We start from the raw sequence: 15,563 nt of genomic DNA, 5'->3' as shown, positions 1-15,563 counted from the left end.
ATGAAATATGAGAGCCATGTGAAACTTCTTCAGTGCAAAATGGGATGAAGATATGAGGGCAAAGTCAGTGCTCCTTATAGTCTCGCTGCCAGACTCGAGACTATCGTCCCTAATCTGTTTACCGAGCGGCGCAGCCGCGAGAAGAGCGGGACCAGTCCCCCTCTATTCTCGCGGCTGCGCCGCTCGGTAAACAGATTAGGGACGATAGTCTCGAGTCTGGCAGCGAGACTATGCTCCTTACAGCAGTTTGTTTTTCCCGCATATGCATACATTACCCATAATCCTTTTAAGTATTCTGCAGATATCTGTGCAATGTGCACTCATGACTCATGAAAATCTGGAATGCACTGATCGAAGCCAATTGTACAGTTATACTATAAAAACAGGAGTTATGAGTATAATTGAAATAAAACAAGAGAATAAGAGATGAGGGCCCTCAGAATCGTCACGTAGAGTGATATAACAGTTACATGGATGCCGGGCATGTACCCATAGGTACGGGCCCGGGGGGGGGGGGGGTTCTGCATGCCGAACGTCATTAAGTATTTCCTTTACTTTGGTGCTCATGATCGTAATTTGGATGATGCCCAAGATATTTGAGGCGTGAATACCTGTTGTTCTTCTAAAGGCTTGTTTATTACTGTGAAGATCACACCCTAACACTTAATTGTTCTATAAACGACACATGGACAAGAATACTATTCCCATAGAGGTTAGTCTAGTTAATTCCTGATGGACCGTATTTCGTTCAGCGTTACGTTGTACATAACACGGTCAGTCAGAAACTATAGACGACATGGACGACATGGATGCCATATAATATTCCCAATAGTCACTCAATTTTACTTAGCTAGAAATAATGTCCACAGACTCAAATCTGTCAGCACGTCTCTACTGTGAGTTTGTTGACGCTATTGGCCGGTCAGGTTTGTTAAGAAGCTCCATACACTAGCAATATTTGTGGCCCAATTTTAAACTATTATTGGAAACGATTGTCATGTCATCTAAATCTGTATTACTATGCATCAAACGCGTAGAAATGTGAAACACGTTTAGTGGTGGCGGTATGTAGTGCATAATGAAAAGGCGTACTACGAACTTTCAAAATGAGCCCTGTGATATTACAATCTACGTACGTCCTAACCATGTAGTTCATATCATAAGCCTGCTTATATACATACATATGTATCGAATACACTAGCTACACGTATAGCGTTTATGTACGTATTGATTGCAAGCACGGTAGATTTGAATATTCATTTGTTTACTGCCCGGTTATGGGGGTGAACTCATGAATATATTCTGAACTAAATGCAAATGTATTCAAATCACTTCCGACTCGCAATCTGAACTATTTTTCAGATCGAGTATAATCCGATTAGACAGGCGCTAATGGGAAAGTACAGAAACGTCCACCTCATCAGCATAAAAGTACAGAATTGAACTCAATCTGAACTATAGTACGGAAAGTGTCGTAAACTGTACTATTTTTTCTACTAGTGTAAGTTGCGGCGAATTTGGGAGTACTTGACACTAAATTAATTTAAATTCTAGAGTAAAATGTGACCTTAAACTTAGTAAAATACGAAAATAGTACTTAGCACGATCAACGATGGCTCATAGACAATTTTCATTCCTGAATGCATACACATCCATATTATTAGGAAAGGCCTTACAGTATTAATAACTTTTGATATGTAATTTTAAAAATTTGTAAATTTTATGCATATCGGACACTGATTTACGATGATCAAAACACACCTTTGTTTAACGTTTGCCATGTCAACATATCGGTAAAATAACACGAAATGAAACGCTCATGGAATGTTTTACGAAAATTTGTTCTCATCAACACGTACACATGTACTCAGAACCGCCACATAGAAAGATTGGCGGCCATCTTGAATGGAATATGTGGATGGAGTTTAAATCATTTTGCTCACCAAATTTACAAAGTGGAGTACGTACGAGGGATTTGTTGATTTGGAATTTTAAGATGGTGATTTCTTTGAGTAAAGTACCACAAAATCCCAGCAAATCCCTGAGCTGTTTACTGTCAACCTGTGTAATCCTACATTGATACGGAAAAACAGCCTAAAAAAATCTACACGATTCTATTTCTGATGACAGTTACACATATACATGTAGTTGAAATGTGTTCTGAATTCACTCGCTGGTTAAAACGTGGGAAGAAGCTAAACGACCAGTAAGTAAATGCTGGAAACATAAAGATCGCACTCACCGCAAGGACTTCTGGAAGAGCTGACTGGTAGTACTTTTGCAGGAATTGATTGATCGCAGTCAGCTGGAGTAGATATTCGTTGTGAGCTTGATAGCAAGCTGACATCGCACAACTCTGTAAACGATCAGAACAAAAAAATAAAATTAGAAGGTTCATATGACCTTTCGATGTCTAGTGTGTTATCTATTCCGTAAATCGCTTCGAGATATTTTCAAATGTCTTTCTCTTCCTACCGGGTCGCTTGATATCAAATCATATAAAAAGCACACAATTGTCAAATGCCTTGCTGAGAAGATATTTAATAAGTTATTTTCACATTATTTGCTGTTATACGGAAGGACGCCTTACGTACACATTCAAGCTGTGAGTATTGACACCTCCAACCCACTGGAATTTGGTATTTTCTGAAACACAGTGTGGACTTACTATTCTTGAACTAGTTTTAACGCAGACCCGATTGGCTTACTATAAAATTCGATAATTTCCAAAGTTTCCATATTTGAAAATTGCATTGACTCCGTTATGATAAAGTGACATGGAAGAAAAGTTATGACAATTATACAAGAATATGTGTGTATACATTATGCACACGCAACAGAAACGCAAACACACGCACATACACGCACACTCGCACACACTACATGCATACGTGCGTGCGTACTTACGTACGTACTTACTTACACACTTACTTACGTAAATACATACCACGCATGCATGCATGCACGCACGCACACGTACGTACGTACGTACACACACATACATACATACATACATACATACATACATACATACATACATACATACATACATACATACATACATACATCACACACACACACACACACACATACATACATACATACATACATACATACATACATACATACATACATACATACATACATACATACATACATACATACATACATACATACATACATACATACATACATACATTATTCCTTCATGTTTGATTTCTAGGGTATTCCACACTAAAAAGAGTACATAGTAAAGGAAATAAAATCTTAGCTATTGTATCGGTCTTCAATAATTTGGTCAACAGAAGGTGAAGGCTAAACACTGTCACCGTGACCTTCTCCGTGAGACTAATTTTAACTGTTTCTTCAAAATCTACACTAACTTGATTTACTTCTAAATGAAAACTTGCATCGACCGACAACTTGCGTTTGGAGTCATATTTTGGTGCCAATATAGAGCGTACAAATCAGCAATATGAGTTTGGAGTGATTACCCCTTCGTCGACCGACTGCGCTGCAAGGACATGTGTGAGATATAAACGCCCTTCGCGTTGACACAGTTTATTCATCCACACCATTCAAGAGACACATCAAACAGATGTTGGTGTATACTAAATGAGATATCTATATCTCACCACAATATTCCCTCAGCACTCTGATTTATGTGTTTTGGTAATATGCTACTTTCAACACCATCATATCGTTTGTTGATTAGCAGTTACTACGGAAAGAACTTTCAGTTAGTTTTACGAGATTAGTCGAAATAGGGTAAAAACGCAGATCCCACGCGTTGTTCTGAGTCTGTGATGACTTAAAGATGTCTGTTAAGAAAGGACAATCTTCAGGCCAATAATATCTGTTATCAATTCTCTTGTCTTCACTTACGTGATGTCTTCAAATCTATATCGTTACAGCCAGTACGTGTCGACACGAAGTGAGATTTTTTACCGCAAATAACTTCAATATGCCAATGATATTAAAGTTTAGACTCGGGGGGAAACATTCGTTCTGAGCAATAAAGATAATTCATGTTATGCAATGAATGGGTAGTCAGCTGTTACAAAAGGATACATAATTCGGTTGATAACATGTTGTCGGAACATTTAAGAGAAGTTCGCTTTTCCCCCACGGCTGAGAAATATCACAATCACATTGAAGAGTTTTGCGTCGTCAAAAAGAAATGATATTTTCCTTAAATTTCCGACCCATTTTGCATCAAGAATTTCCTAATAATATATTTGTAATAACATATCTCCTTTCTCTGTACAATGCACGGTGGCCCGACATTAGACCGGAGTCCCGGTGCTCTGTTTTTTTTAAGGCCGCAATGTACAACCAAAAGCTTTTGAATTTTTATACATGCATGTTTGTGTATATTTCAAATTTGCCGTCAGTGAAAACCTGTGTGTAATGTCTGAATACTCGAGACAAACACGTTGGACTTGTTTGTTTCATTAGCCTAATGAAATAAACCATACCTTACTACTTGGGTCACGTGACTTGGCTTTGGTCCAGGATTCGTGGTATTCTTTTTGACTCTGAAGTGAAAATGTCAAAGTACCAGTCAATTAGACGAAAAATGAACGTAACACACTGCTGACAGTAATTAAATGAATTAATAATGACAATCAAACTCCATTTAGGACGCAATGTAATTTTCTCCATCATATTAAAAATTGAACACACTTTTAAGTATGTAGGTTTTCTTTTGTTGAGTAGAGATAGATCGGGTCAAGCAAATGTTTTGTGATTGGTTTGTCACTCGTTTCATGTCATCCTGAAATGTAATTTACATGCGTTATAACTTCATGGCAACCTCTGTCTATGATATCATTATTTCTAGAACCTTATTTCCCATTACTCCCGGCCTCGGACAAAACACTGGGGTCTAAAGATATGTCTACACGATGCCCTCTAGTGTCGGATCAGAAGTGAAACGTTGAAGGTCTCAGTAACCTTTCCCTATATTTCCCTTAATAGGAAAGTCCTTAGGAAAAATACAATATGTCTTTACATTGATGACGTCATGGTTTACATCATTACTTTATCCGAATCATACCTGGCCACTAATAGTCTTTGATGGTTATCCGTAAACTGACTCGATGTCCGTGTACAAAACGGGAATGAGATTCGAAGAGGTATATTGGGATACTGACTGAGCTATGCAGTCCGAAACATAAATTAGTCCAAGTCGAAAACAACAACAACAACAACAACAACAACAACTACAACTACAACTACAACTACAACTACAACAATTACGAAAAAAGATTTCAGTTACAGATACTGGAATTGAGCTTGGGGGCTGCCTACTCGTGTTTACAGTAAATCATATTGTATCATCTCAAACAACCACCACAGTGTGATTGTAGGCTAAGATATATTCAGTGAATGAAAGAAGTGAATTTTTCTGAAGGCTGAAGTTATCTATTATAACGCTCTTTGCACATCTCGATTCACCTTTAACCCTTTGCTGTGGTCCACCACTAGAGGGGGTAAATATAAGATAGCTTGGGGTTGAAGGTTAATGCTATCTCTTCATATAGATCATTACATTACAGGCTGTGTACGTACCTTCATTAGTGTTTCTCTACTTTTAGTTAATTTTTCTTCAAGTTCTTCTTGACTACTCACAAGTCTCTTGATGACCTGTTTTTGTTGGTTTCCGCAGTCTTGGAGGGGTAACACGAAGTTATCAGTCAGTGTCTTCGCTAGTACATTGTTTGCCTGACAACAATACGGAGAGAACGGAAAAAAAGAGGACATCAAAAACGTGAACATAATAATGTGATAAGTCACAGATAACAACAACAATCCACATTCTCTGTAAACCGATTGTATCAGTCTGGCAGCCTGTATGAAAATGTTGAGAGCAACAGTGACTTTCCACCAAACCTGACCGTTTTGTCACCTTGTACCCTCTGCTTGTGATAAGTGTATTCCTTTGTTTCGATTCTCTGTAAATATCAATCAATCTATAAAAAAAATGTCTTGTTGGTACCTATCCTAATGCAGTTAAATTTCCTTTACTTATTTTTATTTTCAGTATTGGTATGTATGTCTGTCCGTTTATCTGTATCCTAAAATAGTCCTGTCTGAATAATCTGTGCATTGCAACAGGAATGGTCACGCTATTGTTGATAATGTTGTTGTTGTTGTTGTTGTTGTTGTTGTTGTTGTTGTTGTTGTTGTTGTTGTTGTTGTTGTTAAATGAAAGCATGTTATATTCTAGTTTAAATGCGATCTGACTTTTCAAGCTGAAGAAGAAAGGCAAAGATCAATATCGTTCAGCTCATCACTTCCTGCGAATTTTCACTGTAACCATTATCCATTATATTTAATATTCGTTCTCTGAAGTCACCTGATATCTTTAGTCAAGTATGTCGAACTGTTTTCGATTTAGTTTTAGGTGGAACCTACGTCACTGGTGACGAAGTCACTGATTTGTGCTTACCTCTGCCTCGTATTCAGTCTCCTGTAAGATTACTTTCCATAATCCCACAATTCCGGGTACGTCTTCTTCCCTGCGGTGACAAATATAACAGTTTAGTTTGGGAATGACAGGACCGAGGGGTCTGAAAAGGGCATGGGACACATTTATTTTTTATCTCAATTTTAAATACACATATAAAGGGCATCCAGTAACATATTTAAGTTGATTTGTGTCCAGAAAAAAAGGGTAATGAAATATCCATATAGTATCTGCAGTTCAAGCTTGTCTGCATTTCTGCTACGATCTTTATATGTCAGTGACAAACTTTGGGTGACCCCAAAAGGTACCATATCGAATATGATCGGTTTGCCGAACTGTTAATGCTATGCCACAGATATCACGTTTGCTGATGATTATTAACATCTTCCAGTATGCAAAATTACAAGTGAAACGAAAATATCCTTGGAATGTTCAGATCTTCAAACAAGTGTTATTTTCCTTTTACATAAATTTATCCCGTTATTCACAATTATGTTATTCTTGTATAATGGTACTTGTAATTCTTTAAGTACTTTCAATGTGTATACCGTCTGCAATATCCATGAATATCTATTTCTGAAATAGTACATTAACGGAAAAAACAAGTCTGTAAGACTGTGTCTTTATAGGTCATTTTCATAGGTGTGGAGACACATACACAGAATAGCCTTTCTTTCTTTCTTTCTTTCTTTCTTTGAGAGAGCTATTGATAATCAAAAATTAAAATCTGAGTCTAAGTTTCTCAAAAATGTTCAAGACTCTTCAAATGAATAACAACATAATATACAACGCACAGGTGCAGCCCAGACGAACTATGGTGTGTGGTCTTAGTTTTAATAACATATCAGAACAAGTGTGTTTGCAATCCTTATGTTGACCTTATCTCAAGGGAAGTGGGTCGTCTTACTTGTCAGTACCCTGGGAGTAACAATGACGACTCTGGCAGTCTGAATGTATCACAATGCGTAGTGATCATTTAGCGAATATTTAGATATACTTAATTTACTCATCATACAGCGACGCTAAAGCAAGTCTTGCAAATCTAAATATAATGTCCAAGACACTGTGAAGAAATTTTTAGAAGTTATCGATTTAGAAATTTGTCGTTGTCGTTGTCGTTGTCGTTGTCGTCGTCGTTGTTGTTGTTATTGTCGTCGTCATCGTTGTCGTAAAACTCCCAGACCATTTTACGGTAACAGTGTAGATAATAAGTCAAGAACACTCCACAACAGTTCATTCATTATTGCACAGCTAATTTACATATACCTCATTTACATATATGACATGAATGTTGAATCTCACCTTAGTGTGTTTTCTTTTAACGATTCACTTGTCTTTTTCCGGAATGTTTCTGACGCTGATCGGAGACTGTTGGCTTGTTGTTCATATATTGATACCAACCTCTGTGAAAATTCCACCACTGGAAAAGAAAATGATTGAAAATATCTATCAGGCGTATGAAGTGGACAACGTGATTAGTCCATAGATCGATAGGTGTGTCAAACGCTACTCAGCGTACTATCACCTTGAAAGCTCCGAAAGGTGACATTTTGATTTATGCCTTGGAATTACGACACACACTACAACATCAAAATTAGTCTTGTTGTGCCAAGAAATAACTTGTGATCACAGTGTCATCATAACAGATGTGAAGTTCAAGGACTTTGCACCTTCTCCACATCAATCAACATGAATAGTACCGTGTTGGTATTTCAAGTACAAAGTCTGGTAATGTATCCGAAATGATGAAGGGCGAAAATGCAGAGAAAGCATTCATCAAACTCGTGACTGTGATTTTTAAAAGAGGTCTCCATTGTTTAATGCGATAGAAACAATATGAATGGTAGAAATAGTTATAGCAGGCTGCACTTTTATAATCATGACTTATTTCTCAAATGAAACGATGACACTAAGTTTTCCGATAGTTTACTACTTCTTCTCTGATCTCACCAAAAATTGTCAAGGTTGAGGACAGATAATGGAGAAAAACCCGTGATTTAAATTTAAACTTAGGATCATAAGGGACTAGTAATTATAACGACATTAAGTCTTGTTCAAAAACTCAATATAACATTGTTAGGCCCCTATTGCACCTACCCCTTTAAATACGTTTTTTTGAGATTTGGAAAAAGGAATATTACTAATTATAAGGCCAGGAACAAATTTAAAAAGCTGTTCAACGCGAAACCTACCCCACCCCATTGGGTTGGTAGGTCGATTCTTTTACAATGTTGGAAAAGGATATAACAACAAGCCATGTATAATGATGGCAAAAACCTTTCAAGTCGAATTAACATGATAGTACTTATTCAGTCATTTTCATTTTATCTCGATTTCTACCAGTTCTACATTTAGGAAATATGCAGAATTTACGGTTAAACACATCTTGTAGCACCCCTCTCCTCTCAAAAATTGTTAGTACCGGCCAAATGAAACGTCAGAATTATTTTAGCCCCCCCCCCCCTCCTGTCACCTACACTACAGTGGGATATAAAATTATATAGTACAATGATGTACCAAAATAACAGTGGTAGCCAACTACAATAACAGTCCAAACGATATTACTTTACAAAGGATGTGAATTTCACATGCATAAAGAGATGTCTCATAATGAGCTCTAACCTATGCATGGAGCTACTAAGCCAGCCACCCCCCATCTTGATTGGGGAGAAAAACATTATCACCGTGATTGCTACTGATTGGGAGGAGACACCGCCAAAGATGAAAACTTTTTTGAAAATAAAACCATGGAGGAGGCCATTTAGAGGCCCAAATGTCAAACCATAGACATAATTTAAAGTCTTACAACGCTTGAATATGGTAATAAAATACCAGAATTGAGTGACAATATTATTATAATACTATGCAGCAGATATTATCTGGCTATGAAGTGTATTTGGTTGTGGCAAAGCTGAAACATATTTTGCAGTTGTGCACTTGGTAAATGACTTTTCATGGACAGAAAATCACAAATAAAGAGCAAAACATTTCAAAAACCCCTTTCAGATTATCATAATTTTGACGGCCTAGTGACTTCTCATCCCCCTTCCCATTGTCATAAATTTTGCTCATTTCGTTTGTGTACGTTAGATATGCAACAGCTTAGTTTAATCTCAATTCACTCTTGTACGCATCATCAGAGCCAAGTAAACCACTGTTACAGTATAAGATATTAAATATATAATTTGGAATTGACTCAGTTGATCAAATGTATATGGTCACATGTGTTATTCAGAAAATATAAAGAAATCCCCTTAAATAATTGTTTGCATAATAGTCCAACAGTAATTTTACTGGCACGAGCTGCCCGCACGGGAATATATTACCCATCACCAAAAAAAATTTGAAATGCCAAATATATGGGTAGGTCCGGCCCGTTGAACAGCATTTTTATTTTTTCTGGCCTAACAGAGGAATGAAAGCTCTATTGACAGTAGACTTTGATTGACGATTTGTGTGGTATCAAAGAAGGCTTCTGATAAATGATATATCATATATCTACGTTCAGATGCAGTATCTGTAATCGATTTGGTCGACTTTTTATGACCTCTGGGGTTATAGTACAAAGTGTGAAGTCATCATTGGGATTATTTTCACTCTTTATCCCAGTTAAATCACATAATTGGAATAGGAACCCAATGCCTAAGATGATCATGTCACATACATATCTCACTAACACCTTCGCATCTATTTTGTTCTTTGATTTCTTTTAGCAAATGTGGTAAATTTTACATCATCATTATCATGTTTTGGTACTCTCTTTCAAAACTTGTATTTTACTGGTTAAGTGAAAATACTGCAAAACAATTATTGTTATCCAAGATTTTTGAAATGTTGGATTTTTTATCAGAAAATATCAAAAAAAGGTAAGTAAGGTGTTCACAATGAATCTGGTTTTAATAGCAACATAATGTAACAGTATTTAACGATTTCACATTGGTATATGTATCCGGCAAGTAATGATACGTATCAGTCATAAGGAAAACGGTTTCAGAAATTGCTGTTCATTAACCTCAAGGTATGGAAACTGATTTTGTTGGATTGGAACTATTAGTTACAAGTAGTAGTGGGATAAACCAACCCAACTGCCATATTCATAATATTTCATATTTGCTACTTGTAGCGATCATAGACTAAGCTAGCTATGTTCACCTGATATGCAGCTGTTCAGATAAAATACAAAAAGAATCACACTTTCATAATCACATGTCGAGTGTATGTTTTCTTAGAATTTAAGCTTAATATTTTACTGCCACTAAAAGCTTTCAAACAATTAAGTAATAATTGCAAATGAATGGTTTGGACGTGGGTATCGCATACTAATAAGATCCCACACAAAAAATGTTGTTTGCATTCTTCCATATGGCGAAAATGGAAAATACATCGTAAAATCTTCCCAGCAAATCTCTTAGCCTAAAGAGTATAGACAATGCGTTTTTTATTGAGTAGTGCATTATAGTGGAGGGTTAAAGCTATTGGAAATTACGTTTAAGGTGGCATAACAAGAAAGAACTAAAATGCAGTAAAATTGTACGCTTACTGATTGAACATACAGGGATATTACAACTGTGGTTTTAGTCGCTGTGTACGCTGTCATATCTAAAATAAGGCCTACATCTTGCGTCTCACGTACTATGAAATTAGGCTAAATCGATGACAAATGGGGTATTTTATTTTGGATTTTTATAAGACAACTCTACTGTGTTTCCCTACTTGAAAAGACAATGTGAAGCAGAATCAATCAAATCCGTGTTTGTAACTTGATAAATTACCGAAAGATAAATAGTGAATGTGTAAAAAGTTTATTAATGTACGTACAATAGAAAAATATTTGAATATTTAAAAAACAATATTTTGCATTTTTTTGAGTCACAAACAAATTTAGTATCTGTTGTTGCACATTGTTTTTTCAAGTATAAAAACATAGTGGAGTTGTTCCATGCACTGAAAATCCAATATGAATGCACATTTATCATCCGTATAGCCAATGTACACAAACTTCCCCATGTATACACTGAAACACCTTCAAAGTGCCTAAAATGTCAAACTAACTCAGAACTAACAGCTTCCTCTTCAGACATGAATAATTACATTGGCGAGGATACCCTTGTGCATAATAATAACAAGGCAAGTCTACCAGTCTTCAAACGAACCACAATACTAACGGCCAGGAAAGAAATCAGAATTCATTAAATTACTCACACAAAATTAGGCATCAATGATTCATTACAGAGAAAACCAGACGAATTACCTTTCAGAGGACAATCTCACTGGATATACATCCTATAGGACATTGACCTGCTTTAGGAGTAGTCGATATAATCCGCGGGAGTTTTCTTTAAACTATGTACTTACAGTAGTCTCAAAGCATGTGATCAACATTGGATAAATTTATGTTACTTTTTTCTTCAATTCCTAGTTTATGGTCTAGCAGTTTGGAAGACACGCAGTCACTTAAATAATATAGCTTGTACGGTTGACAATATTAATATATATGGTATTGTGAGTTCATTTCAGTTATTTCAGAAAACAGTATGTATGTTAATGGATTTAACTTCGTATTGCAGCGAAATTTACAATTAGCTCACCATTAAATTAGACTGAACTATTGCACAGATGAGCTTTCATTATAGTATATATATATATGTTATCATCATAATGTATGTATGTATGTATGTATGTATGTATGTATGTATGTATGTATGTATGTATGTATGTATGTATGTGTATGTATGTATGTATGTATGTATGTATGTATGTATGTATGTATGTATGTATGTATGTATGTATGCATGCATGCATGCATGCATGCATGCATGCATGTATGTATGTATGTATGTATGTATGTATGTATGCATGTACGTATGTATGTATGTATGTATGTATGTATGTATGTTGGCTACTTCTCTAAAATACTTTTGTAACATACACACACACACACACAGACAGAGAAACACATACCTCATCCTATTTCATTCTCTTAGTATTTCATTTCGTTCCAACAAAACACAAAATCAACAAAGCTGGCGTGACTTCTCCCAATTACCATAAAGTATGCATGATTGAATACATATTAACTCTTTTACTGAGTTCTACGTTATTCCAATTAAACCACCTGTGCACTGGAATAAAACCTTTCATCGAGAGTAACAACACCTTAGTGTATATTGTGTATGAGTTGAGGGCAAGCTAATTAAATCTCTTATGCGTCATTGACGTGCAAGGTCCGACAGGCAGTATGTACGATTACCTTGGTGACCATGAAATCAACTCGTCAGGTTTCTTCCAATAGCAAATTTATCAGTTGTAGTTTCAAGATCAAGTAACATAGTTTTCTCTCAAATTGTTTCTCTCACCCAGTATATATATATATATATATATATATATATATATATATATATATATATATATATATATATATATATATATATATATATATATATATATATATGAGGGGATGTGGTTTGAGTGCGTGTGTGTGTCTGTGTCAGTGGCTGTGTGTGTGTCTGTGTGTGTGTGTGTGTGTGTGTGTGTGTGTGTGTCTGTATTTGTTAGTCAAGGTTAATCGTTCAGTGCAGCACATTGTGTGGTCGGTATAACCTTTAGAAGTGTATGAACCTTGAAGCAAAGGCTGTGCTATGTATCTTTTCTCCTTGTCATGTTTTGTATAATACATGGCAGAGACATTGCTGTGGGAAGAAAAATGATGAACTCAGATATAAAACCAGAGAAAGCATCACTTCACATCCTAATAATGCAAATGTATGAAATGTAGAAATGTGTAAAGTGTATAGAATCGATATAAATTACTTTATTTGCACACAGAATTGAACGCTTCTCTCGTATAATACAAGGTTACCTTTATGTCTTCAATAACATATACCTACATCACACAAATATATATATGACTAATATCAAAACAAAATAATTATTTTGCTACATATAGTCTTTGCTACCTACTTTGCATTTAATATTTTATTGGCATTGGAAATTAGGTACAGATACGTTGGCCTCTAAAGAAAAAGTCAGACCGTTTCCTGTTGTGATTTTGAAATCATGTCCTAAGTCGGTAACAAAAAAGAACGTAGTTATAAACAAATGTAATTGTTACCATTTGATGTTTGGTTTTCCTAGACTTGCGTTGAGACCTACAGCGATGCCATAAATTACTTTGATTATTATCCGACGTTAAGATTTACTTTTAAATTTTCAATTTCATATATCCCTTTTTTGGAGAGAGAAAAATTGGCTCCTTTTCGACAAAGACTAATGTGTCAACAACATTTAGGACATTTGTGTCAGTGAAAATCAGCAATTATGATTTTGTATTGTTACACTTTGACCGCAGAATTATACTTCTTTTAGGATTGGGAAGAGTGCGCCACCTATGTCATAATGTCCGGATCCAGTATATGTCAATGATTACACATGATTGCCATAACAACGTAAACATCCTTGTAAAAGTTGTACTGTTTGCAAAACTTTTGAAGCTTCGAATTATTTTAGATAATTGATCTCTTTCAAGGATTGTAAATGTTTTGAATTCAGTTGAGATTTCTTGAACAATTTATATGTGTATCATTATTTTTTTAAAGTGTATTTATTTGTATTTTCATATTTTCTTTTAATTTACCATTCAACAGGCATTGTCCAATAACAGGAGGAGGGTTCAGTGTTAGTGTGGGAGGAAACTGGAGTACCCGGGAAGGAAAACCTTTCGTTGTTGGGTAGAGTCAAACTGAACGACACTCTTCTTACTTACGGCGTGGTAAATTTAAATCAACCCAAAATGGATGCGAACACCGACCGCAGTGGTCATAGGCAAGTGGTTTAAAACCACTCGGCCACCGACGACATCCACGGACAATACAATTGTTTAGTGTGGTTTTAAACGCACGAGAACTATTGCAATTCCTTAGTAATGTTAACATTTCAAGTTCCAAAAGACTTTAAACATTCGATCGGAAGCGGAAGCCGACGAAGAGGGATAATTTCCGGTAATGCTACGTTGGGGCATGGTGATTGACTCGGAACATATATGCTGTGTAGCCACTGAGCATAATCTTATAAAATAAATTGCGGTTGGCTGCAGCGTGCCATCTTGCTTGTAATTAATAATTATAAAACTTCAGAGTACACACTGACATACATTTTATGTAAATTTAGATTAATCCTAGTAATGAAGTCAACCTTTTATAATTCACTAATTATGGATACGAAATGATTGTAAGCAATTTCCTCTATTGAAAACTATCTTTAGAATTTGTTAATTAGCTGTATAGTTAATCTCATATTGTCATAATATAATCCCCCCCCCCCACACACACAAAAAAAAAAATTATGATAATTAAGAATCACGTGCATATACAATCATTGTTAATGAATGCCAATAATTGACGTCTTCGATTCAGGTGGTTTGAAGTGAATTCTTAATATACTGATTACTTTTTAATACATATTGTTTCTTTCATTTCATTTCAATTTCAACTTAGCAATTTGAGATGGTGATAGTAGTTCGCAGAAGCTGACGATTCAGATGTTCTTAAAATATACAATATACCTTAAAATTTACAACACATTAGGGTTTCGATCTTCAATCTTCAGTCCTATGTTGGTGACTTGGAATGATAAATTTACAAATAATTTTGAGTTTGAAATACATGTACAGGTTTAGTACATTTTCCAGTCCTGGCACATTGCCAAGTTAGAAAACGTTAACAATAATACAATGTTTAGCAAGCTAGATTAACTTGTTATTAAAATGGCATAAGCTTTCGAAAGCGTTAAGTCTTTCGAATTAGTCCTTCAAAAGCTCCAACACAAGTTAATCGAGAGTGCTAAACGTTTAAATTTTGCTATAAAACTAAGGCTTACCCCGGTTACTCTTCAATACTATTAGTATAATAGATTGATCCGTGCATGGTGTACATGAACAAACGCTTTCCACTGTCGTACACAGGACACGTCTATCAGAGCATAGATCATTACCAGTGCAGATTGCTCCAATATCATATATACACACAATACTAACTACGAATACTGATATTCACAATAACATATACACACCATAATATACAAACATTGCAGCATA

The 15,563-nt window shown here is 35.7% G+C and overlaps 1 protein-coding gene across 2 annotated transcripts in view; it reads right to left on the bottom strand.

The window, feature by feature from the left end:
• The window catches only part of LOC144433932 (uncharacterized), a 90,097-nt gene that overhangs the window by 40,800 nt on the left and 33,734 nt on the right, over positions 1-15,563 (bottom strand). For both annotated transcript variants that reach the window (XM_078122341.1, XM_078122342.1), the window contains exons 2-6: positions 7,775-7,892; positions 6,455-6,524; positions 5,575-5,727; positions 4,479-4,538; positions 2,243-2,356 (exon numbers count right to left, since the gene is read on the bottom strand). In XM_078122341.1, the coding sequence (XP_077978467.1) occupies positions 2,243-2,356; positions 4,479-4,538; positions 5,575-5,727; positions 6,455-6,524; positions 7,775-7,892 (515 nt within the window). The remainder of the gene's footprint in view (positions 1-2,242; positions 2,357-4,478; positions 4,539-5,574; positions 5,728-6,454; positions 6,525-7,774; positions 7,893-15,563) is intronic.

The sequence above is a fragment of the Glandiceps talaboti genome, chromosome 4, assembly GCF_964340395.1.
Source record: "Glandiceps talaboti chromosome 4, keGlaTala1.1, whole genome shotgun sequence".
NCBI classification, from domain to species: Eukaryota; Metazoa; Hemichordata; class Enteropneusta; family Spengelidae; genus Glandiceps; species Glandiceps talaboti.
This window is presented reverse-complemented; position numbering and strand designations above follow the sequence as displayed.